Source organism: Mastigoproctus giganteus, chromosome 4 (genome assembly GCF_048544385.1).
Source record: "Mastigoproctus giganteus isolate SK-2022 chromosome 4, ASM4854438v1, whole genome shotgun sequence".
Lineage (NCBI taxonomy): Eukaryota > Metazoa > Arthropoda > Arachnida > Uropygi > Thelyphonidae > Mastigoproctus > Mastigoproctus giganteus.
Window position 1 is genome coordinate 190,069,773 of NC_143578.1, and position 25,480 is coordinate 190,095,252.

Sequence of the window (25,480 nt, forward strand, 5' to 3'; positions counted from 1 at the left end):
ACAGTATGCTGCTGCAACAGGATCTAGTAAAGTTGAGGAGATGGGCTCGAGGTGTCAAATGAAGTTTAACATTGACAAATGTAAAGTACTACATATGGGAAGCAGTAACCCCAGAGTAATGTATCAACTCTATGGTACTACACTGACAGTGGTAGAGAATGAAAAGGACCTGGGGGTAATTGTGCAGGTAGATATGAAGTTTTCTGAGCAGTGCAGACGGTGTGCAAGAGTAGCTCGTGGTGTCTTGTCAATGATACACAGGAATTTTTCTAGCAGGGATAAGAAGGTGATTATCCCTTTGTATAAGGCAATGGTCAGGCCACACCTTGAGTACTGTATACAGGTCTGGAGGCCTCATTTTAAGAAGGATGTAGAGCTGTTGGAATGAGTACAGAGAAGGGCAACAAGATTAGTGAATGGAACAAAGGCATAAAAAAAAAGGCTTAAGTTTTGCAGATTACAATGTTTGGAGACTAGGCACCTGCGATGTGATCTGACTGAGGTGTATAAAGCCTTGAATGGTTTGAGCATGCTCAATGCTGATGGGATTCTTCCTCTTGCTCAGAATCTCCTGAGAGGGCATAAATTCAAATTGAGAAAAGACAGTTGTAGGATAGATGTGCGGAAGTTTGCCTTTAGCCAGCGGGTAGCTGATTGGTGGAATAGACTTCCATCTTTTGTTGTGGAAGTTGATAGCCTAAATAAATTTAAGGCTGAGCTGGACAGGTATTTAGAACAAACGGAGGGGTTAAATCGGAGCGTTTTTTTTTTTTTTTTTTTTGCTGATGCTGCATAAGCTTGCTTTCTTGCATCGTATGCCTCTACTGATACTTCTACAAAAACTGTATCTGTAGCCTCATCTATCAGTGGGGAAAATGTGTAAATCTGCATGGTGGCTATGTAGAGAAGGACTAAAGAAGGACTATGCCAAGAATCAATAGGCTAGTACCTCTGCAGCTAGGTCGGGCAATCCTTTATTGAACCACCCTTGTATTTTGCACCAACATTCACACATGAGGAATTCTTTAGGGGTGGATGCCAGAAGTTTATCAAACTCTACCAGAGAACTTAATGATTTTTAATAACTGAAGAAAGTAGAAGAGAAATTGCTAAAGTTAAATGTTGGAAAGGCACCTGGTGTGGATGGAATCGAACCAATTATATCAAACGAGGCAGCAAAGAAGGTAAGCAAACTTTTAATCATAATTATAAAAGCATCCTTGGATTTAGGGGAAGTCTCCAGACTGGAGATATGAAAATGTATCCCCAAATTCACAGTGGCACATGAGTAATTAGAGACCTGTTAGCTTGACGTAGCCGAGTGGTCAGGAGCACAAGTGCAGTAGCACATGCTCTTTGAATGGACCAGGGTTCGTGCCCATGACTGCTAAATACGATTAACATTTGTATTGATTGATTTATTGTAAACTCCACTGACTCGTTGGTCATGCCGGAGTATAAACAAGAACTTTTTTTTTTTTTTTTTAATTCTGTTCAAGGAAAAATGGAGTCACTGGTTAAACAAGAAATGCAGGACCATCTAGACAGGAGTAGAGTTATACTTCAATCACGGCTGGGTTTGTCAAGGGGCAATCTTGTCTGACCAATCTAATTGGATACGATGATGCAGTTACAAAGGAACTGAATGCAAAAAATAATTCTGATATCATATATTTGGATTTCAGGAAAGCTTTTTGGCATTAAGGGCAAGTTACTGCTATGGATAAAGGGATGGTTGAGTGGAAGAAGACAGAGTGGTTATCAATGGGCACTGCTCTTCATGGTTTAACGTTATCAGTCCCCAAGGGTTCAATGCTGGGCCCATTGTTGTTTTCTTCATTTATTAATAGTATTAACAAAGGTATATCAAGCTTAATATCTAAGTTTACAGATGATATGGAAGTTGGCAGGGTGGCTAATGACAACAATGATGATATGCTACTGCTACAGCAACAAGATCTAGAAAAATTAGGCAGATGGGCTGAGAAATGGCAATTGAAGTTTAACATTGAAAAAATGCAAAGTACTGCATATGTTTAGCAGCAACTGCAGATTAATGTACCAACTCTGTGGTGCTACACTCAAGGTAGTGGAAAATGAAAAAGACATGCAGGTAATCGTGCAGTCAGATATAAAATTCTCTGGACAGTGTAGACAGACTGCCAGGACAGCACATGGGTTTTGTCAATGATATGCAGAAATTTTGCTAGCAGGGATAAGGAGGTAATTATTCCATTGTATAAGGCAATGGTCAAGCAACATCTTGAGTACTCCATACAGGTCTGGAAGCCTCATTTTTGGAAGAATGTAAAGCTGCTGGAGCAGGTACAGAGAAGGGTAACAATATTTGTGAGAGGAATAAAAGGGTGCTCTTATCAAGAAAGGCTTCAGTTTTGCAAACTGCAGCATCTGGAAACTAGGCACTTGCGAGGTGATCTGACTGAGATATTTAAAGCTTTGAATGGATTGAGCATGCTCAATGCTGATTTGATTCTTCCTCTTGCTCAGACTATGCACACAAGGGAGCATAAATATAAATTAAGGAAGAATGGTTGCAGAATACATGTGCAGAAGTTTGCCTTTAGCCACAGGTGGTTGATTACCAGAAGAAACTTCTGGCTGATGTTGTAGATGTGGATAGCTTGAATAAATTCGAGACAGAACTAGACAAACTGTTGGAGGGAATAGACAGGTGAAATGGGCTTGCTTTCTTGCAACTACTAATACTAATGTGATCTGTCAGCAACATTTGTGCTGCAGTGCAATCAGATCCTAGTTTTGTGTTTGTCTGAATTCATGACTTTATGTATAATTCTGAATCCATGACTTTGTGTATAATTCTGTATTCATTTGAGATTTACATTTTCTTCTTGTGCCTTTTGATAAAATAGTGGAATGAACATACAAATCTCACTATGAGACACTTTGCTGTTTTACTGACAATGAAGAAATAGCAAATCAAAATAAAACTAAAGTAATTTCATATATATGATATGCAAATAATACCTTTAAATGAGAGGATGCACCAAGCTTAATAAGCCATTCAACCTGCTTCTGAATTATAACATTAAATGCCTCAGCAGTAATCCACGTATTTCCTGGATCATCATGTTCTTGATTTTTGTCTTCAAAACTGCAATGATTACGTTTCTGTTTTTCTTTGGTGATGCATTCTCTGTCACTTTTTCCATTATCATTCTGCAGATAACAAAAAAAAAAAAAAAAAAATTTAAAAGTATTAAAGGAACAACAGTAATGGATAAGTAGTCAAACAGCTGTGTTCTTTGAATTAAAATACTCGAGGATACAGACAAACAGCCATGTTTAATGAAAATCTTTAATAATAATCATCTCTGAATTAGACATAGATAAAAAATAACTTTATGATAAAATTTTAAAAATAATATTTTTATTATTGTAATATATAGGTTGGCTATATAATTAAAGTTCACCTACTTCGACACATCTGCAGAGAATGGTTGATAAACAGCATTCATATTTGGGATGCACACTATCGAGATGTGAATTATAAAATTTAATTACATTAATCATAATAAGAAACACATATCTGCTCAGTCATATGCAAATAAAATTTGTGCACCATTATAAGGTATAGGTGCTTGAGACATTCATAATCATTTGACACATGAAACCAAACAATAGCAGTGCTATTAAAAACTGCACTATGGTGAAATGCCAGTGGCATGTCAGCTGTACAAAAAATCATGGGTGCAAAGGTGGATCACTTTTAACATTTTGACCCAATTCAATAAATAATTCTTGAAATGTTTATATAAATAGCAAAGAAAAATTATTTTTCTGAAAACTGAGTAGACCAGGGTGATTTCATAACTGCCCTCTTCTGAATGGAATCAAGACGCCTGAGAGAGGTTTTGGGGGCACCACCCCAGACGTGGGTAAGTGCAAAAGAACTAAAAAAAAAAAAAATGGGGAGACAAAATAACCCTCAGGCACATGTTAATAAGCTAGGAAGTTGCATCAGTTGAAGGGGATTGCAATGAGAACATGTCTGTGAAAGCAAACAAAATTATAGAAATTACAGCAAAATTGAAAGAAACGATTCATAGAGATATATACAGACAGAACATTTTTGGGTCTGTCGTACAGTAAATTGAACAAAAAACACTAGGAAGCACACCATTATACAGGGTGTCTCAAGAATATTGGTACAAACGTTTAGGGGAGTTGGTAACATCTAAAGGAATGTGAATCGCATAGGAACCCATAACCAGAAACATCACGGGAAAGTAGTAGCAGAGGCACAAGAAGCAGAAATGACACAAGACAGTAATTAGTGGCAAACATTTATTTGACATAATATTAACAATGGAGTATGAGATGGATGCATTTCATGATGTTACAACAGATGCTCGAAGGTTCCACCATGAGACGTGATGCATGCGTGACACCGATGCAGCATGGATTGGCAGACACGGTCAAACACACGTGGAGTTTCTTTGACAGTAGCAGCAGCGTAGAAGAGTCTCGCCACGAGATTCATTTCCGTCTCCACAGGCGATTCATACACGATAGATTTGAGGGCCCCCCACAGAAAGAAATCAAAGCTCGATAAATCAGGCGAGTGTGGGGGTCAGGCAATGGGTCCACCACGGCCAATCCATCGACGCCCAAAACGCCTGTTCAAATGGTCACGAACACACCTTCCATAATGGGCAGGCGCCCCGTCATGTTGAAACCAAATGTTGTCTCACATTTGCTGGAACATCGTCAAGTAACCCTGGTAGAACTTGTTCAAGAAAGATCCGATATTTAGCGGAGTTCATGCGGGATGGTAACAGGTATGGGCCGACTAAGCAGTCACCGACCATACCTGCCCACACATTTATTGTGAAGCGATGTTGTGCCGCATGGGGGTGCACACCTGTGGGCCCTCTGCTAATCCATATACTAGGTGCATGTCTGCCAGCTCACAGTTCGTATACTGATGCATGCTCTTCGTGCGGCGACTACTGCTTGAATGAGTAAACCAGAAATTTTCCCTCTCACAAACTGATGAACAGCACCGTGTACCGACTTACGGTGACGTTTCCGGTTATGGGTTCCTATGCGATTCACATTCCTTTAGACGTTACCTACCTCCCCTAAACGTTTGTACCAATATTTTTGAGACATCCTGTATATAAATACAGACAGAACATTTTTAAGTCTGTGGTACAGTAAATTGAACTAAACACTATGAAGCACACCATTCAGTGTTAAGGATGGAGAATAAAGTCATTTTACCCCTTTATAAAGTGCTCCAAGAACCTTGTGGCGGCACAATAGGGTGCTACACCATACCAACTATGCAAAGCTGAAGTGGAGGTTAATACACATACACCAGCACAGCCTCTTGCAAATAAAAATTGAGTAGAATGCATGAGAAACAAGCAACACATGTGGCATTATGTCTTTTTTGGACTGTCTCAAAACACAGTCCAAAAGGTTGTACTATAATGTGCTGTTATCCACATAAGATCAACCATGATTAGAAATTTCTTCTAGATGAGTTGGTTAATTCAGTAACACGTGCAATTTCTTGCAAATACTGTGTAATACCATACCTGCAGAAGAGAACATGTGATCCAGGGCAATTCAATACACCACCTAAAATCACTGTGCAGTGTAAATTTGCAGGATTCATTATTAGTACCTCCTCTTTGAAGTGATCCTTGCAACAGGTCCAATGACACACTCAATATTTGCATAGTGTGACAAGGCAATGATTAACTCATCATTCCAATAATAAGAATGATCATTTAACACAAGACAGTGTTCTTCTACATATCATGACCAGTGTCATAACTGCTACAAGCATATCCACCAATGAAACCATTAACAATTAATCATTATTCATAATTTCTCTTCAGTGTATTACCAAACCTTGATTACCAAATCTGAATCTCAGTGACTTGATTTTTTGAACTCTACTGCCCTGGTAATACTGACATCCTGAAACCAAACATTACAAACTATATTACCAATATTCTCTGTCTGATATGATCAGTGCTACCAAAATAAAGCAATTCTTGTTTCAGCATGTTGTGGACCACAAAAACAATGCATCAAATGATTTTTGCCATAATCCTAATACATCAGCCTGTGTCCATGGTTATCCACAACCTTGAACAATATGCTCTCCTGACAATAACTATTGAAGAAAAATTCTAATGGGTACTTCTCTACTGTCTCTAGGTTGTCAAACAAACATGAAGTACATCATAAGGACATCATAATCCAATCATATAAGGCTATTGTTAGACCACACTTGGAATACAGTTAAAGTGGGGAGACACCTAAAAAAAAGACATTGAGCTTGTTGAAAGGGTACAAAGACTGGTAACTCTCCTGGTGAGATTGGCAAAAGGGCATCCATATGAGGAAAGACTTTGAATATGTAGGTTGCACAGCTTGGAACCTAGGCACCTTAGAAGAGACTTGATTGAGGTGTTTAAGGCTCTGAGAGGCAAAAGTAAAATGAACGAGAATGAAATTTTTATGGTTATAAATGATTCTCAAACCTAGGGGCCATAAATTCAAGTGATGGGAGAGATGTTTAAACTGGATTGCAGGCAGTTTTATTTTAGCCAGTGAGTTATAAATTACTGGAATAAGTATCCTTATTCTGAGGCTGACAGTTTGGGGAAATTCAAAGGTCAGCTGGATAGTTACCTACAGAAGGAGGGAAATGCATAGGTTGTCTATTTCCTTTTCTTTTATTATTTATTTTATTATTTTACCCTTTTTTTTTGGCTGATGCAACATAATGGCCATATGGTGCAAGCTTCCTTGCACCATATGAACGTTACTAATACTATATTCTATTAATTAGTTTTTCTCTGTAGATACACCAGAAGAGGTGAACTTTAATTACAGCCACCCTTTATAGATAAAATTTCAATATTTGAAATTTTATTATCTATTACAAATATCTGCAGTGTCCTGCACAAATTAATTCAGTTGAAATATAGCTGAAAATCTATGAAACAAATGTTTCAAAGAGTAGTTTTATTATAAGACAGAGGATTGTTTAAATGGAAATTTCTTTACGATAGTATGGCAAAGAGACCGATGTTAAAGGTATTTCCCTACACATGCAGATTTCAAGTACAAATGTCATCAGAACAATAGAAATTGGTTGGGTTACAGAACATTTGCAACTCAGTAGCTTCATAGTTAACTGATCTCAGGCTGAGATCAGTTAACTATGAAGCAGTAACAAAAGAACTGGGTACAAAAAATAATTCTGGCACAGTGCTTTCCACACTGTTCCACATGAAAGGCTGCTGTACAAATTGGAGCAGTGTGGCATCAGATCAATTTGCTGCTACAGATAAAGGGACGGTGAAGGGGAACAAGGCAAAGAGCAGTTATTAATAGGTACTGCTCTTCTTGGACTAAAGTCATTAGTTGGGTCCCTCGGGTTTGGTTCTGGACTCCTTGCTGTTTTCGATATTTATTAACAATACTGATGAAGGAGTATCAAGCTTATTTTCTAAGTTTGCAGATGATACAAAAGTAAAATTGGTGGGGAGGTTAATGACAGAAATCAAAACAAACTACTGCAACAGGACTTAAAATTAGGCAGATGGTTAAGAAAAATACACCCAAACGTTTTTTAAAAAATTAAAAAACTCAGAACTGGAAATTAAAGTTTAATGTGGATAAAGGCAAGCACTGCACATGGGCAATAAAGATATACCAATTGGGTGGTAGTACACTTAAGATGGTGGAGAATGAAAGAGACCTGGGGGAAATTGTACAGTCTAACACAAAGTTCCCTCAGCAATGCAGGCATGTTGGCTCATGGGTTGTGTCAATGATATACAGAAATTTTGCCAGCAGGGTCAAGAAAAAAGATAAAAATCCCATTACACAAAGCAATGGTTAGGCCATATCCTGATTACTGCATACAGAACTGGAAGACTCATTTTAAGTGAATTTCTTGGAAGGTGCAGAGAAGGGCAACAAGTTTAATCAAGGACACAAAAGGATATTCATACCACAAAATTCAATTCTGCAACTTGGAAATTGACACCTACAAAGATATTTGACTAAGTATTTAAGACTTTATGCACATTGAGTAAACTAAATACTGATGGCATCCTTACTCTTTCTCAAAAAACACACATAAGGGGGCATAAACTGAAAATGTATGGCTGCAGGATAGATATACAAAAATTTGCTTTCAACCAGTGTAACTGATTGTTAGAATAAACTTCCATCTAGCATTGTAAGTTTGAATAAATTTAAGGAAGCATTAGACAAATTATGGACAGATAAATTGGGTAGCTTTATTTTTTGGTTGATTTTGTATAAGCTTGCTTCCTTGCATCAATTGCCTTTAGCCCCAACTGAACAGTTAAGAATAGTTATAAGCAACTGAACTTTAATTGGTACCAGCAAAAATGGTACCAATTAAAACCCACTGCCAGCAGCAATAGCACATTTCATACTACTTTTTATAATCAATAATTTTACTTCGGTGGGGGGGGGGTGAAGAAAAATGTTACCTCTATGCCACTAATCTAAAATACATGAGGAGATGCAAAAACATGTCTACTAAAGGAATAAGCATCAACTATGAAATGGAAGGAATAGTTTTTCTAAAGTCCAAGTGGCCTGGCCTCACAGAAAAAATGTTTCCTTAGTAATTCTTAAGATTGAATCTTAATGATACTCTTCCTGACCCTGGTTAATAAAATGGTGCTATCACTTTAAAAATGACAGTTACAAGCCAAGGATTAAAAAACTGTCTAAAAGTACAAGAAACAAACATCAACGCACCTGCCAAGCTTTGGTCTTGGAAAAAAATATAGTCACAGGTGACCACATTACTAGACAAAGCATATTTGTTGCCACAAAAAATGCAAAGCCCACTATTAGGTCTATTGCTCTGGTTTATCAGCTACAATGAAAAAAAAACAGGATAATAGACAAGAACCATCATAAACTCTTCTGATCCCTGCCATATAGACAACAAACAGCAAGTTTATTATAAGTTATATAATTTATAACAAACACTGCTGCTTATTGGATCTTTTCGCGGTCTTTTCTTTACACAAAACAACAGATTTCTGATCCAGGATGACTATAGAATACAGAATAAAAGTGCATGTGAGTGTGATATATATTAACAGACACATACAAATGTTTATATACATACACAAAGTATACTACACAACGTTTGAAGTTTGGAAGTTTAACACATCTGGTGAGTTTGGGCTTGTCACACCCAGGATCCTGAATTGGATATCATCATCCTTCTCTTTCTTGGTGATTCCCTTCTACTTCTCCTCTCTCTCTCTCTTAGGGTAACTTGGGATTTTTTTTTTTTTTTGGCTGGTGCAGCATAAGCCTCAGGCTTCCTTGCACCATACAATTAATAATAATAATAACATTATTCTGAAAAAAAAAAAAAAAAAAGGAAAATAATGTAGTTAGCTTTGTCTCTTGGTTTGTTACCTGTGAATGGTACTGCAGAAATTTCAAAGTTAACCCTGGGGAGGGCTCACATCTGGTGAGTATGGGCTTGGCACACCCAGGGTTCTGAACTGGAAATCATCATTCTTCTCTTTCTTGGTGATTCCCTTCTACTTTTGACTCTCTCTCTCTCTCTCTCTCTCAGGGTAACTCAGGAACTTTTTTTTTCCTGGTGCAGCATAAGCCTCAGGCTTCCTTGCACCATATGGCTATTAATAATAATTAGCTGCATTACAATTTAACATTTCAGCATCTTTTTCACATTTATTGATGAGCTGAAGTTTTTGTTAAACATAAAGAGCAGTATTTTCTGTTTTCAAATGAAAGCACACGGATGCAAATTAAAAAAAAAAAAAAAAAATGGAGAGGAATGTTAAAATTACCGTATAACGGTAATGGTATCGGTGTAGATACACCAGTTTATCCATATCTCTCTCTCTCTCTCTCTCTCAGGGTAACTAGGGAATTTTTTTTTTTTTTTTGGCTGGTGCAGCATAAGCCTCAGGCTTCCTTGCACCATATAGCTAATAATAATAATAAATTTGAACTATGCATGTAGTGTAAAGGCATCGTTTTAATTGTATCTCATATTGTGGGTGCCTTCACGAGATAGCTGGTATTGCACTTCGCAATTGTGATCGCGCATTGCATTACCAGGGTACCTGCCCACCCACTGATAATGAAGACAACTAGCTTCGAAACGATCGTCTGAGTGGTGGTATCCACTGAAAATAAATACAGTCGATTCCGGTTATTTGGGACACATCGGGACTAGTGCATTTTGGCCCGATTAAGCGGCTGCCCCAATTATCCGAAGTTTCACGTAAATAGTTAAAAATACAATTTACCCTCCCCCCTCCCTTTACAATTAGTTCACTGTACAATCAAATCACGTCACGACGAACTCAAAATAGTACAGTACAGTTCACTATACGATGTGCACTAAGCGCCGGTCATTCTGATCACGTTTGTGAATTGAATTTTAATTCTATTAAAAGGATGGATAAAAGGATGGTTAAGTGGGAGAAGACAGAGGGTGGTAATCAATGGGTGCTGCTCTTCGTGGACTAATGTTATTAGTGGAGTCCCACAGGGTTCGGTGTTGGGTCCACTGTTGTTTTGTGTATTTATCAATGATATTGATGAAGGTATATCAGGCTTAATGTCGAAGTTTGCAGATGACACAAAGGTTGGCAGGGTTGTTAATGACAGTAATGGCAGTGTGCTACTGCAACAGGATCTAGATAATTTGGGCAGATGGGCTAAGAAGTGGCAACTGAAGTTCAACCTTGACAAATGCAAAGTACTGCATATGGGTAGAAGTAACCCCAGAGAAACGTACCAACTGTGTGGTACTACACTTAAGGTGGTAGAAAATGAAAAAGACCTGGGAGTAATTGTGCAGTCAGATATGAAGTTTTCTGAGCAGTGCAGACAGGCTGCTAGGGCAGGTCATGGGGTTTTGTCAATGATATATAGGAATTTTGCTAGCAGGGAAAAGGAGGTGATTGTCCCTCTGTATAAGGCAATGGTCAGGCCATGCCTTGAGTACTGCGTACAGGTCTGGAGGCCTCATTTTAGGAAGGATGTAGATTTGCTTGAGCGTGTACAGAGAAGAGCAACACGATTGGTGAGGGGAATGAAGGGATTCTCTTACCAAGAGAGGCTTAAGTTCTGCAAATTGCAGTGGCTGGAGACTAGGCACCTGCGCGGTGATCTGATTGAGGTCTATAAGGCCTTGAATGGGTTGAGCACGCTGAATTCTGATGGGATCCTTCCACTTGTTCAGATTACCAACCTACGGGGACATAAGTTCAAATTAAGAAAGGACAGATGTAGAATAGATGTGCGGAAATTTGCCTTTAGCCAGCGGGTGGTTAATTGCTGGAACAAACTTCCATCTGTCGTTGTGGAAGTTGATAGGTGAAATAAATTTAAGGAGGAACTGGACAGGCATTTGGAGGGAATGGTGTGATTTTTTTTTTTTTTTTTTTGGCTGATGCTGCATAAGCTCCTACACTTGCTTTCTTGCATCATGTGCCACTACTACTACGTTTGTGAATTGAATTTTAATTCTATTAAACAGCGATTCTAATTAGCGAAAATAGGAGGAATATTATCCACAGGTTATAAAAGTAAAGATATATTAAACACAAATTTACCCTTTATTACCTTACCAATTAAAAAATTAAATGATACGTGCCACTACTACTACTACTAATCGGAAGAATATACGTGATAATCGGAATAATTAATACGCACTGTAATATGTACATACTAACTAAACTAGTTGGCATTTCTGTTCATTGACATTTGTTGGTGGGGGCTGAAATTTAAAACTGTAAAAAGATAAGCAATCAATGACAAGGAACAGGGCACATACAAATTGCAAGTAACACAACACGCGCAAGTGAGAACAGAGTAACAAATTAGGAAGCTTTAAAAATAGGAATGAAGAGAAGATTGAAAATTATTTTTTTTATATGATTGAAGATTCCATGGAAGTGTAAACACATTTTACCATAATAACCCACAGAATTCCAGCTGTCGGTATTATTGCAAATTCAGTAAGATCGAGTTTACTGTCCGTTTATGATAGATTGCACTAACAGAAAAGCCCAATAAACAGGTGACTGCTAATTGTTTTTATTGTTTTATGGTTGTGACCTCCAGAAATCCGACCGAACTATGTGGTACGGTCAGAGACAATCGTAGGGTAATCTCCAGTGCTGAGGTCTCCTGCCCCGATTAAACGGCATTTTGTCCCAATTAAGCGAAGTAAACCCTGGTTATTTTCTCCATTGGTTTTTGTTTTTTAAGATTTGCCCCAAATAAACGGCTGCCCCGATTAACCGGTGGCAAAAATAACCGGAATCCACTGTAACAGTAGTCTTCTCTACTAGAGAAGCGTTATTTATTTGAAGTAATGCAATACCAGCTATCTCGTTGTGAAGTTACCCACAATATGTGATACGATTCCTTTACACTATATACGTAGTTCAAATTTATGGGTAAACTATGGTGTATCTACACTGATATTATATAGTTAGTTACCTAAACCCATAAGAAATTATGCGTTGTGCATTTCATTTTCTAAAACAGTAATAGTACATTACTAAAAGAAAATAAACACGAGAATCTTTCTGGGCTGCAAATATCCCAATTAATGCGCTCCTCTGGAGTCTACTGTATTGTGAATGTGGTTATACTCCAGCAAGAATAATTTTCTGGATACGCCACTTTTCAAAAGTTAAAATATTTATTAATTTGACATCATGCAGCAAAAAAATTACATTGTCTTATAAGGTCTACTTGAACCTCATTCTAGTACTTATCGGTATTTCACATCAACTTACAAAAACAAGGCAGCGCAAACACAACAAACCACCTTCTTGTATTTTTATTTCTGTGCCCCAACACACTTCACAACGAAACATGGCATTCAAAATTACGCAGCAATTGTCTCGCTGAAGTTTTGAGATTACACGACTTCCTAAACACAGCACTTATATCGTTTTAACAGTATCGTTCTAAAATTCTCAAAGCATTCACCAAATAGTTCCAATTTCAATTCTAAACTGCTTCTTTACACAAAGATTTAGTTTAGGATGCACCCCCTCTATACTCGCCAACACGGCAATGATTGACGGGTAGAGACCACGCCTGCCGGGCTAATTTCCTTCCTTTTACACATCACGCTAGCAATTTTACTACAGTATTTACTGAACTGACACCTTATGTATTCTACGTAGGTCAACTAACTCTGCACTCTCGAATCTCACGTGGTCAAATCCTTTAGCCAACGGAGAGGACAACCAACGGCGCCGCAAACCGTCGTTGCTGAATCCTGAATATTACCGGAAAAATTCCGTGTACCGATGCCGGCCAAAAAGGATCATCCGCAAACGCCGAGCTACTGAGCTAGCTGAATATTAGCAGAGAAAGTTGTACAAAAGTTGAACCGGCCAAAAAAGTTGTTATTATTATTATTAGCTATATGGTGCAAGGAAGCCTGAGGCCTATGCTGCACCAGCCAAAAAAAAAAAAAAAAAATTCCCGAGTTACCCTTAGAGAGAGAGAGAGTCAAAATTAGAAGGGAATCACCTAGAAAGAACAGCTGCCTTAATTCATTCAATTGAATGAATTTAGGCTAGTATGGATTTATTAATTGAATGAATTTGTATATTTGGAATAGAAATACCACAAAGTGTTATTTTTATTTATTTGTTTTTGTACGAAAGTGATGTTTTTACGCTTAAGTTAACTGATTGGCTAATTAGGCTTGCGTAATCTCCTTCATTTTGTGTGTTAATGGTTCTGATGAGATGAGTTTTAGCATTAGCATTAGCATTAGCAGGGGCATACGATGCAAGAAAGCAAGCTTATTCAGCATCAGCCAAAAAAACAAAAAAAAAAAAACACCACTCCCATTTCACCCCTTCGTTGGATCCAAATCCATGTCCAGTCGGCCTTAAATTTATTTAGGCTATCAACTTAGCATTAGCATTAGCATTAGTAGAGGCATTTGATGCAAGAAAGCAAGCTTATGCAGCATCAGCCAAAAAAAAAAAGTAACATAAATAAATAAAAATAACCACTTCCACTTCACCCCTCTGTTGGTTCGAAATACCTGTCCAGCTGAGCCTTAAACTTATTTAGGCTATCAACTTCCACGACAAGGGATGGAAGTCTGTTCCACCTACCAACCACCCGCTGGCTAAAGGCAAATTTCCGCACATCTATCCTACATCTGTCTTTCCTCAATTTGAATTTATGCCCTCTCAGGTGATTATTCTGAGCAAGAGGAAGAATCCCATCAGCATTGAGCATGCTCAAACCATTCAAGGCTTTGTACACCTCTATCAGATCACCTCGCTGGTGCCTAGTTTCCAGACACTGTAATTCGCAAAACTTAAGCCTTTCTTCGTAAGAGCACCCCTTTGTCCCATTCACCAATCTAGTTGCCCTTCTCTGTACTCGTTCCAGCAGCTCTACATCCTTCTTGAAATGAGGCCTCCAGGCCAGTATACAGTACTCTAGGTGTGGCCTGACCATTGCCTTATACAAGGGAATAATCACCTCCTTATCCCTGCTAGAAAAATTCCTATATATCATTGACAATACACCATGAGCTACTCTTGCAGCCCGTCTGCACTGCTCAGAGAACTTCATATCTGCCTGCACAACCACCCCCAGGTCCCTTTCATTCTCTACCACTGTCAGTGTAGTACCACAGAGTTGATACGTTGCTCTGGGGTTGCTGTTTCCCATATGTAGTACTTTACATTTGTCAATGTTAAACTTCATTTGCCACCTCGAAGCCCATCTGCTCAACCTTTCCAAATCCTGTTGCAGCAGCATAGTGTCAGTAGTGTCCTTGACAACCCTGCCAACCTTCGTATCGTCTGCAAACTTGGACATTAAGCCTGATATATACCATCATCAATATCATTTATAAATACAGAAAACAATAAAGGACCCAATACTGAACCCTGAGGGACTCCACTAATAACATTAGTCCACGATGAGCAGTGTCCATTGATTACCATTGAGAAGATGAGGGGCATATGTTTCAAGAAAGAGAGGGGGAAGAAGTATATTTCTGAACACAGGTAAAAAACAATATTATTGTTTGATTTTCAAAAACATAATTAAAAAACATTTTTTTACAAAAACACAGTTCTGTAAGTCTTTTAGGTGACATTAAACACACAAGGAAAGGTACAATAACTTGTTTACAGGTAGGTATGGAGCTGATAAACTTTGTGCACAAATTTAAAACATCCCTCAACAAGCAACAAAATATATTCTTTACCACTAAAAATACAACTTAATCAGCAGTAAAAAGCATATTGTGACAAATTTAATTGAAACGCATTCAAAACCTTCCACAGATGGCCAATTTATTAAAAAATTGTTTGATTCAGATGGCTAAAATCGTGACCAAAAAAAAAAAATCAAACATTTTCAAAAACACAATTCTCACTACAAATACAATAGTTTGAATGTGTCAATTACACAGTAATGCCTTAAGATGCAGATTAAGTGTTATTAGTAAAGATTTTATAACTAACTCCATAGCTATCAACGACAGTATATATACTAAATATATAACTCGGGCTTTCAATGTTTATTCGTGATTGCACCAAGAATTTTGTAATAGCAGAAGAACTTCCAGAGCTAATTCCCATGCATACAACTGGAGAATAAATTTTTGAAGACACAGATCACATACTGAAAAAATATGAACTTACACTAAATAAACTTGTGTACTGGGTGACCGATGAGCTTCTAAGAACAGCTGTACAGAAACTAACCAAAAAACTTTGCAGTAAAATTGCATTTTGAATTCAAAATTCACCATGAAGTGTCATTGAATTACAAACTGTGATAAACTTCAACTACAGCAAAATAATAAAGTCTGACCACATTTTAAAATGAGTTGTACCTACTTTGAAGTTTATCCATACCCGAGGATCGAATAACTGCCAGTTTTCTTATTTTCTTACTCATGTGGAAAGTGAGGGAAGGAATTGGGATAGTGAGTATAAGGGAGTGAAGTTGAAAAATATGTAATTAATGATTATTTAAAGATGAGACCTGGTGAGATCGGTAAAAGGATGTCCTTATGAGGAAAGACTTCGAATATGTGGGTTGCACAGCTTGGAAACTAGGCTTAGAGGTGACTTGACTGAGGTGTTTAAGGCTCTGAGAGGCGATAGTAAAATGAATGAGGATGAAATTTTCAAGTTTATTATTGATTCTAGGACTAGAGGCCATAAAGTGAAGTTACGGGAAGAGCTTTTTAGACTGGATTGCAGGAAGTTTTATTTCAGAAAATAAGTTATAATAACCGGAATAAGTTACCTACATGGGTGGTAGAGACTGACATTTTGGGGAAATTCAAAGGTCAGTTGATTAGTTACCTAAGGGAGGAGGGGAATGCATAGGTGGTCTATTTCCTTTTCTCTTATTATTATTTATTTATTAATTTTTTGGCTGGTGCAGCATAAGCTTTATGCTTCCTTGCACCATATGACCATTACTAATACATACTATTCGCCGTACCATGCTGAATGCTGTTTAGCTTTCATATTACAAGTTGCTGAAAAGTTTTAATAATTTGAGAAGTGAAATTATATTTCTGGAAATAGAGGGACAGGATGTAGCTAACATAAAAATTATTAAATGGTGGCAAGATCCGGCATTTTTAGCTAACATTCAACCTACAACTTTGAGGAAAAATTAAGTTAATAATTTCAGTGTATGATAGCATGAAAGCATTTCAAACAAAACTTCAGCTCTGAGAATTTAATATATATATATATAAATTAGTTTTTCAATGTAATTCTTTAAAAGAAAAGTTTAAAGAGTTACACAGGAAAGAGGAATACAGTAGATGAAATGGTTTCAGTGAAAGCAAGTTTAATGAATTAGGTATGACAGATGCACCTAAAAGTGCAAAGCAAGCATTAAAGGATGCAAGAGTATATGTAAGTTATAATAACATTAATCCAATTAAGTATGCATAAATGGATCTGAAAGTTACACAAGGTGCCATTAACTATAAGGGTGAGGAAAGTAGAAAAAGAAGAGCAGCAGATCAGTGAAAGGATGCCAATATCCTAGAGGTGAATTAAGTAAATTATGGGCTGAATCGCCAAGCCAATACAAAGTGGGGGAACTGCAAAGTCAAGCACAACAAAACACTAATAAAATGCAAATAAAATAAAAATGGTATAGCTGTAAAGGTAATGCAAAAAATGCTTGACCCGATGTCAGCTGAAATAAATATTGATACATGATCAGGTATTACATCGGGGAACTACACCAGACCATGTATCAGGAACTGATACATGGTCTGGTCGAGAATGACGTAGGCATTCTCGACCAAAGTAGACATTGGCAGTGAGCTAGATGATTTTGTAATAACTGAGAGGAAAGTGTTTTCTTTGTATTCTTGGGTTTTTGGCAATTTCATTGTTTTTTCAGTTATTATTGACTTTTCAAAAATAAGCACTTTTGTTGACATTTTGTGCATTAACAAAGAGCAATTTCATTGCTCTTTGTTAATGCACCAATTGTCGAGTTATGTTCAATCCCAAAAGCGGGGCCGGCAACCCCTCCAAAAAATTTATAAAAATAAGCATTTTTGCAGATATTTTGTGCATTAACAAACAGCAATTTAATTGTTAACGCACGTGCAATCGTCTACTAATGTACGGGCGAGAAGAATCTCTGTTTGTGAAATTTATACTGTATTTCTTGTTTAAAAAAAAAAAAATTCCCGTTTTGCTGTTTCTGCTTCTGCATTTTGGCTCCGACGTATTCTGATGTCACGTGACATTTCACCATCCCCCCCCCGAATAACGTGCATTTTTGTTTCTTCATCGATATTTAAAAAAATTGCCTTTTTCCTTCGTTTTCAGCTCCGATATCACGTGACATCTGCCATGTGCTGTTCAGAAGAGGGGGAACGCAGTGACTAGTAGGAGTCAGTAGCGCCGCCTAGCTACCCTTTTTCAGGCCGGAGGCAAAAACATGTTCCAGCCCCTACTTAATTAATTAAAGAGACAGCCAAAGACGCCACTGGGCGGAGTCACGACCTGTCAATCATTGCTTTCTCCTCTTCTCTCCTCGCCGCCATTTTGAAGGATGCACCCTAAACTAAATTTTTACCCACATAATAAATCTGACTTCTAGTCAAATAATCATATATCAGTACGCTTTCGATTTAATCATAAATATGAACTCTTTTTCTCCGCAGACGTGACACAGAACGAAAAGAAGCTACTGCAACTCATGGAGGGTACGAAGAGATTAGTGGTAGACCATCAAATCAAAAACCAGAGTTCAAAATGCAACGCGCGCCGAGATAACAGAACAGAAAGCGTGTAACACATGTAAGTGTTGTTGTTATAGTGGGGATTTTAGGAGCATCCGCGACAAACGCCATATTGCTCCGTGCAGCGTCGGTGCTACCCTATGCGCTACCAATAAGCGAAATCAAATTTGCCACCCCAAAATATTTCAATTAAAAAATAAAATAAGGCGTAAATAATTATTATTAATTTATTGAAAAAGAAAATAAATATAGTAAATCTCACATATACTGGGTGTCTCAAAAATATTAGTACAAACGTTTAGGGAAGGTAGGTAACATCTAAAGGAATGTGAGTCGCATAGGAACCCATAACCGGAAACGTCACGGGAAAGTAGTAGCAGAGGCACAAGAAGCAGAAATGACACAACACAGTAATTAGTGGCAAACATTTATTTGACATAATATTAACAATGGAGTATGAGATGGATGCATTTCATGATGTTACAACAGATGCTCGAAGGTTCCACCAGGAGACGCGATGCATGCATGACACTGATGCAACATGGATTGGCGGACACGGTCAAACACACCTGGAGCTTCTTTGACAGTAGCAGCAGCGTAGAAGAGTCTCGCCACGAGATTCATTTCCGTCTCCACAGGCGATTCATACACGATAGATTTGAGGCCCCCCCCCCCCACAGAAAGAAATCAAAACTCGATAAATCAGGTGAACATGGGGGCCAGTCAACAGGTCCACCACGGCTAGTCCATCAATGCCCAAAACGCCTGTTCAAATGGTCACGAACACACCTTCCATAATGGGAAGGTGCCCCGTCATGTTGAAATCAAATGTTGCGTCTCACATTTGCTGAAACATCGTCAAGTAACCCTGGTAGAACTTGTTCAAGAAAGATCCGATATTTAGCGGAGTTCATGCGGGATGGTAACAGGTATGGGCTGACTGAGGCAGTAACCGACTATACCTGCCCACACATTTATTGCGAAGCTATTTTGTTACCGCATGGGGGCGCACACCCTGTGTGTTGTCGTAAGCCCACACATGAGCATTGTGCTGATTGAATAAGCCTTCCCGAGTGAAATAAGCCTCATCCGTGACCAAAACATAGGCTGGAAAATTCAAGTCTTGAACACTTTCTTGGAGAAACCACTGCGCAAAAGCTGCACGTGCAGGATGATCTTGGGGGAGCAGTAACTGAACCCTTTGGAGATGAAAGGGGTGTGAGGAATCGTTGTGCTAGACACGCTGTACACTGCAACGAGACACTCCTAAGGCAGAGGCAGAGGCAATGACACATGTGCCAGTAGTAGGATTATTCTGGACGGCATTCAACACACTTTCTTCCATGGCGGGAGTTCGCGTCGAACGTGATCTGCCCGCATTACTTCTGTTACCTCTAAATGAACCATAATCGCACAAATTTTGATGCACACGCGCAAGCAAACGGTGGTCCGGTACATGTCTGTCTAGGAAGCGTTCTCCATAAATTCGTTGAGCGGCTCGTCCATTGCCCTCTGCTAATCCATACACTAGGTGCAAGTCTGCCAGCTCACAGTTCGTATACCGAGGCATGCTCTTCGTGCGGCGACTACTGCTTGAATGAGTAAACTAGAAATTTTCCATCTCGCGAACTGATGAACAGCGCCGTGTACCGACTTACGGTAACGCTTCCGGTTATGGGTTCCTATGCGATTCACATTCCTTTAGATGTTACTTACCTCCCCTAAACGTTTGTACCAATATTTTTGAGACACCCTATATAATATAATGAAACAACAAACAAAAATAACAAAATCATTCTGAAATTCTGGAAATAAACTTTAACTTCTAAATCAAATAATCTTATTCTATCGCAATAATAAAATGAAAGGAAAATTATACAAATTTATGTTTCCTTGCTTTAAGATGTGGGAATTTATTAATTATTTCATCATATGTTTATTGTTCCAAAAGATCATTTTTTATTGAAAATACAGTATTGCCAAATTAGAGAGTCATTGTCGATCGTAAATAATTTTTGATTAATTTTAATTTTGAAAAATTCCGTTCACCTGAGCAGTCTGAAACTGGTAAAAGCATTTGCATCAGTAGTGGCATATCGGCAAGAAAGCAAGCTCACCTCTGCATCCGCTTCAAAAGTTTGTCCAGTTCTTTTTTTAATTTATTTAAACTATCAACTTCCACAACGACAGATGGAAGTTTGTTACAGCAATCAGCTTCCCGCTGGCTAAATGCAAATTTCCGAACATCTATTCTACATCAGTCTTTCCTCAATTTGAGTCTATGCACGCTCCGGTTCGTAATCTGAGCAAGAGGAAAAATTCCATCGGCATTGAGCCTGCTCAACCCACTCAATAAATCAGGTGAGCGTGGTCTCCAGACACTGCAATTTGCAGAATTTAAGCCTTTCTTGGTAGGAGCACCCCTTTGTCCTCTCATTGGCATAAATTCTTAATGCATCTGCAACATTTGGAAAAGTATCTTTAAAATTGTTTTTTAAAAATATATTGCAACACTTCAGATGGAGTAATATTGTCTTTAATATAAATTTGAAGTACTCTTAAGTTCTTCAGTAATGCTAAACCATCAATATCACACTCATTACGATTAATCTCACTTAATTTATTATGTAAATCTTTGCAAAGATTTAAGAAATCGTTATATGACATTTTTTTAAATTCTTTATATTTTAAATATTTCTACATGTTCTTTCATATTTCTAAACCCTTCAGTTAACGAGAAAATTTTTGTGTCCATAATTTAAAAGAAAATAATAATTTTGTTGCGGATTCTGAATAGCTTCTTCTCTACTTTCAATTCGAAATGACGTCTTTTCAATCTTTTCCTTGCAATGCTTACTTCTGGAAATAGTAGCCAATGATAGTAGCCATATTATTAGCCGAATCGAAAAATTTTTGGAATACTTCCTATGTTCTGTTTTCTTGAAAATATTCCGTGATTTCCAATTGGTAGGGGTGTAAGGCAAGGATGTTCCATGTCCTCCATACTATTTGATTCGTACGTAGAAGCACTGATGAAAGAACTCACAGAAGAGTTGAAAGGAGGTGTAAAAATAGGAGGGGAGAAAATAAAGACAATAAGATTTGCAGAAGAGTAGATATTGATTGCAAATAATGAAGAATTACAGAACTCCTTGGACATTTTGAACAGCACAATAAAGGAGTAAAATATGAAGATTAACAGCAGTAAAACCAAGGTAATGTTAATTTCAAAGAGGCCGCGAAGAAGAATCATTGTAACATTAGATGGAATAATATTGGAACAGGTGGACAGATACAGGTACTTGAGAAGCATAATGACCGAAAATGGAAAAAGCCTGGAAAAAATAAAAACAAGAATTGCTATGGGAAAAGAGGCATTTAGTAATAGAAAAGAACTATTGAGAAGAAATTTCAAGAAGGAATTAAGAAAGCAAATGGTGAAAACATTAATATGGATTGTTGTACTATATGGCTCCGAAATATGGACACTGGGAAAGAGGAGATTAGACGCTTAGCAGCTTTCGAGATGTGGGTGTGGAGGAGAATGGAAAGGTTAAAATGGGTGGATAGAGTGAGTAATGAGAATTTGAAGGAAGTACAAGAGAGAACGTTAGTAAAGAATTAAGAAAGAGACAAAATAGCTTTATAAGACATGTATTGATAAGAGAAAGCATGTACAGCTAAGGGATTGATGGGGTAGATGTATGAAAGAGAACTGTTGGGAGAAGGAGAATTGGAATGATGGATTGGATGATAAGAGGAAATTATGCAAGCATTAAAAGTATAGCACAAGATAGAGAAACATTGTGCCAATGGAGCCCTGAATCTGCTTGAGGTCAGAGAACTTGAAGAAACAGAAGATTTTATGACGGAAAATATAAACATAAAACACATATCTAGATAAGAAACTTAACGTGTCTGCAATTTCATGTACTGTATTTATTTCAAATGATTTATTTGCCTGCCATGTTGAATACTGGTAAATGATGGATGTAGCGTTGAGCATCTGATTATATAAAATCAATCAGATGCCCAGAGCAATTTCTGGGTATGTGGGACAGGGGTTTGGTTAGGTTTTAAGAGTAACACTAACTTGCAAAATGGTAATCCCTTTGGCTCTTTATTCCTGCCTAGCAGCAGAACTAATTTAGTCAATTGCCTGAAGGCCAGAGGTGCGAACAATGCGTTCCCAGCAGTCTCGTAATCCGTCGTTATATGGAAATTTTCTTGGTTCTACTGAAACTATTATAAATGTAATTACTAGAGGAATTTTTAAAAAAAATTCGCTAAATAGAAAATTTCTCTATAAAGAAGTTCGTTAAAGAGAGGTCCAACTCAAATTAATAGCATAGCTTAATTTGACATTGTCAAATTCTTTTTTGTGCCCTCCTGAACTGCCGCCCGTAAACAATGCTTACCTCGCCTACCCGCTTGCGCCAACTCTGGCTCCGTGTATATTGTCTGAAAATTGCACGTGTTCTCTGGTCGATTTGTCTGTTTTGCGGGACGAAACCCATCAGTTTTTCCAGGGAAGATACCTTGCTATCAATACCTGAGACCGACTAACTCAGCTACCGAGTGAAAAAGCCCATAAAAGTTCCTCACATCATGGACGGGATTCGAACCAACCGGGCCTTTTCCACCGGTGGGGGAAGCACGGTGACGATACTACTTTTTTACACGCGCTAATGTACGGTTTACAGTGTACACTATTTTTAGATTATGTGACTTTATAAACACAGCATTTGTATCCTTCTAAAATTCTCAAAGCATTAACCAAATAGTTCCATCAATTCTAAACTGCTTCTATACACAAACAATAAGTCCAATTTCTAGTCAAATAATCATATATCAATAAGCATTGGATTTCACAATAAAAATTAACCCTTTTTCCCTGCAGACGTCACACAGAGCTCAAAGAAGCTGCTATCCTCACCGTCCTAGCCACACCGGCTGAAAAAGACCTGGTTTCGAATCCTGTCGATGACACAAGGAACTTTTATGGTCATTTTCCTCCGTGGCTGAGTTAATCGGTCTGAAGTGTAGATAGCAGGGTTTTCTCCCGTAACCCTGGATTTTTCGCCCAGAAAACAAGGCAAATCGAACAGCGAACACACGAAATTCACAGACGCAATAAATACACAGGTAGATGAAATAACTTTCCATGTGAACCTAATAAATAGTTTTAATACTTGTGTACAAACTACACCGATGAGCCAAAACATCATGACCACCTACCTAATATGATGTTGGTCATCAACGTGCAGCCAAAACAGCTCGTACCCGGCGAGACATGGACACAACAAGATTTCTAAATGTGTTTTCTGGGTACCAACACGTAACCAGCATATCCTTTAACTCCTGTGAGGTCCGTGGTTGAGACGCCGCAGATCGAAGTTGCTGTTCCAACACAAACCACAGATGCTCGATAGGATTGACATCTGGGGAATTTGGAGGCCAGGGCAATACCTGGAAGTCTTCTTCACGTTCCGCGAACCAGTCTCGAACAATCCGGGTGGTGTGCCATGGGGCATTATCCTGCTTTTAAAGCCAGGGATTTAAAAGTATATGGATCATGTGGTATGTAGCATGTTGTGCCCTTGTTCATCCGGCCTGTTAGCCGCCGAACCCCTAATGGGACCAGACTTTACTGTACCTTGCCACGTGGAGGCCGGCCGGGTGTTATCTTTAATATATAGTACTCTGGCGGGTCCTGCGACCTACTTTACTGGAATTTCAGTGGCTAGGACCTAAAAAAAAAAAAAATGCCCGCGGTTAGTCATTAGCGTTTGTTACGATAATTTAGAAGTATCTTACGAGGTGCTATACGCTGAAATAATATTTCCTATATGCCTAAATGGGTCGGGTAAGAAATTTTGATGTAGTTAAATTTGTACGCGTAGGGCTGAAAATGCCGTAAAAGTCAACAGTAAAGGGGGAGGGTGAAGACTGGGGAGAAAAAAGGAAGTAAGGGGCCGATAGAGAGGATGGCCCCGCGTTTGCAGTGGAGCACGCCCGTGCCCCACCAGAGGGAAGAGATTTGGGGAAGGGGATTAGTGGGGGGAACCCCTCCTCTCCCCACGGGAAGAGAAAGAAAGCACCGTTCAAGAGAGAAACAGTGTATCATGAGTTATATGACCACCTTGGATGTTCGTTACTCTAGGTGCCCAACAAGGCGAGACGAGGTTCTTCTGGTCTTCTGTGGTGTTTTGATGAGTTGAGTCACAGTGGAGGACACTGATATGTCCTACCTCTAGTCTTTATTGGTGTGTTTTCTTTGTCAGTGTCTAAGAAAGAGTCTTCCATGTTTTGGTCCCATATCAAAGCAGTTTGTTGTCGCTTAGAAGGTCAACCTTAACATACCCGGCTGTCTCACAGTTTTGGAATCCATTTCTGTTGTCGTTCGCTTAGGAGGTCAAGAGGGAGACCAACTGCCTGATCTTTATCAATGGGTTTATTTTCAAAGTAATATACCAGTCAGTCTCATTCCTGTTTTGGACGATTTGTATAAAATTTATTGTCACTAAGGTGGACCAACCAGATCCTGGTTGTCTCGCTTTGCTATGGTCTCCAGTCGTGCCTAGCTGTCAGCTTGCATCATCAGAAGCAGGTCATCTGCTTACGCCTGGGTTTTAACATTTGCAATATTCGTATTAAGGAACTCGTCAAGGACGAGGTTCCAGTAGAGCGGCCCCAGAACAGATCCCTGAGGGCAGCCGTGTGGACCAGCCTAGAAACAGAGGCGTATAGAGTGGTAACAGTGATTCGCCTGTTTTCAAGATAGGATTTGAGATATCGATATACACTGTACTACCACTTTATTTCGTATACTCCTGCTGTAGAAGGCCAGTTTGAGAGTATATCTAGAGATGGACACGTTATTTCTTGCTCCTGATTTTTAGTTCTAAAATATGTATTTTTTCCAGTCGACAGCTAAAGTGTTCTGCACACAGCAAGTTATCAACATGCAGAACATTGTGATGAACGTAGTTTTGTGAAATTTCTGGGGTACTTACCAGATTTCAACGTTTTTCCCTATTTCCTTTGTTTTTGAGACCGCATGGTCACCATGAGGCCTACAACGAGGACATAGGGGAGTGTACAGATATAACGCAGCTGCCGCGCTGAAGT

The 25,480-nt window shown here is 38.5% G+C and overlaps 1 protein-coding gene across 1 annotated transcript in view; it reads right to left on the reverse strand.

The window, feature by feature from the left end:
• Positions 1-12,947, reverse strand: part of LOC150087275 (TATA box-binding protein-associated factor RNA polymerase I subunit B-like) — a 308,013-nt gene extending 295,066 nt beyond the window's left edge. Inside the window, exons 1-2 of the mRNA XM_090372434.1 lie at positions 12,861-12,947; positions 3,007-3,198 (exon numbers count right to left, since the gene is read on the reverse strand). Coding sequence (XP_090228560.1) covers positions 3,007-3,198; positions 12,861-12,941 — 273 coding nt within the window. The 5' untranslated portion in view covers positions 12,942-12,947. The remainder of the gene's footprint in view (positions 1-3,006; positions 3,199-12,860) is intronic.
• Positions 12,948-25,480: the final 12,533 nt, after the last annotated feature.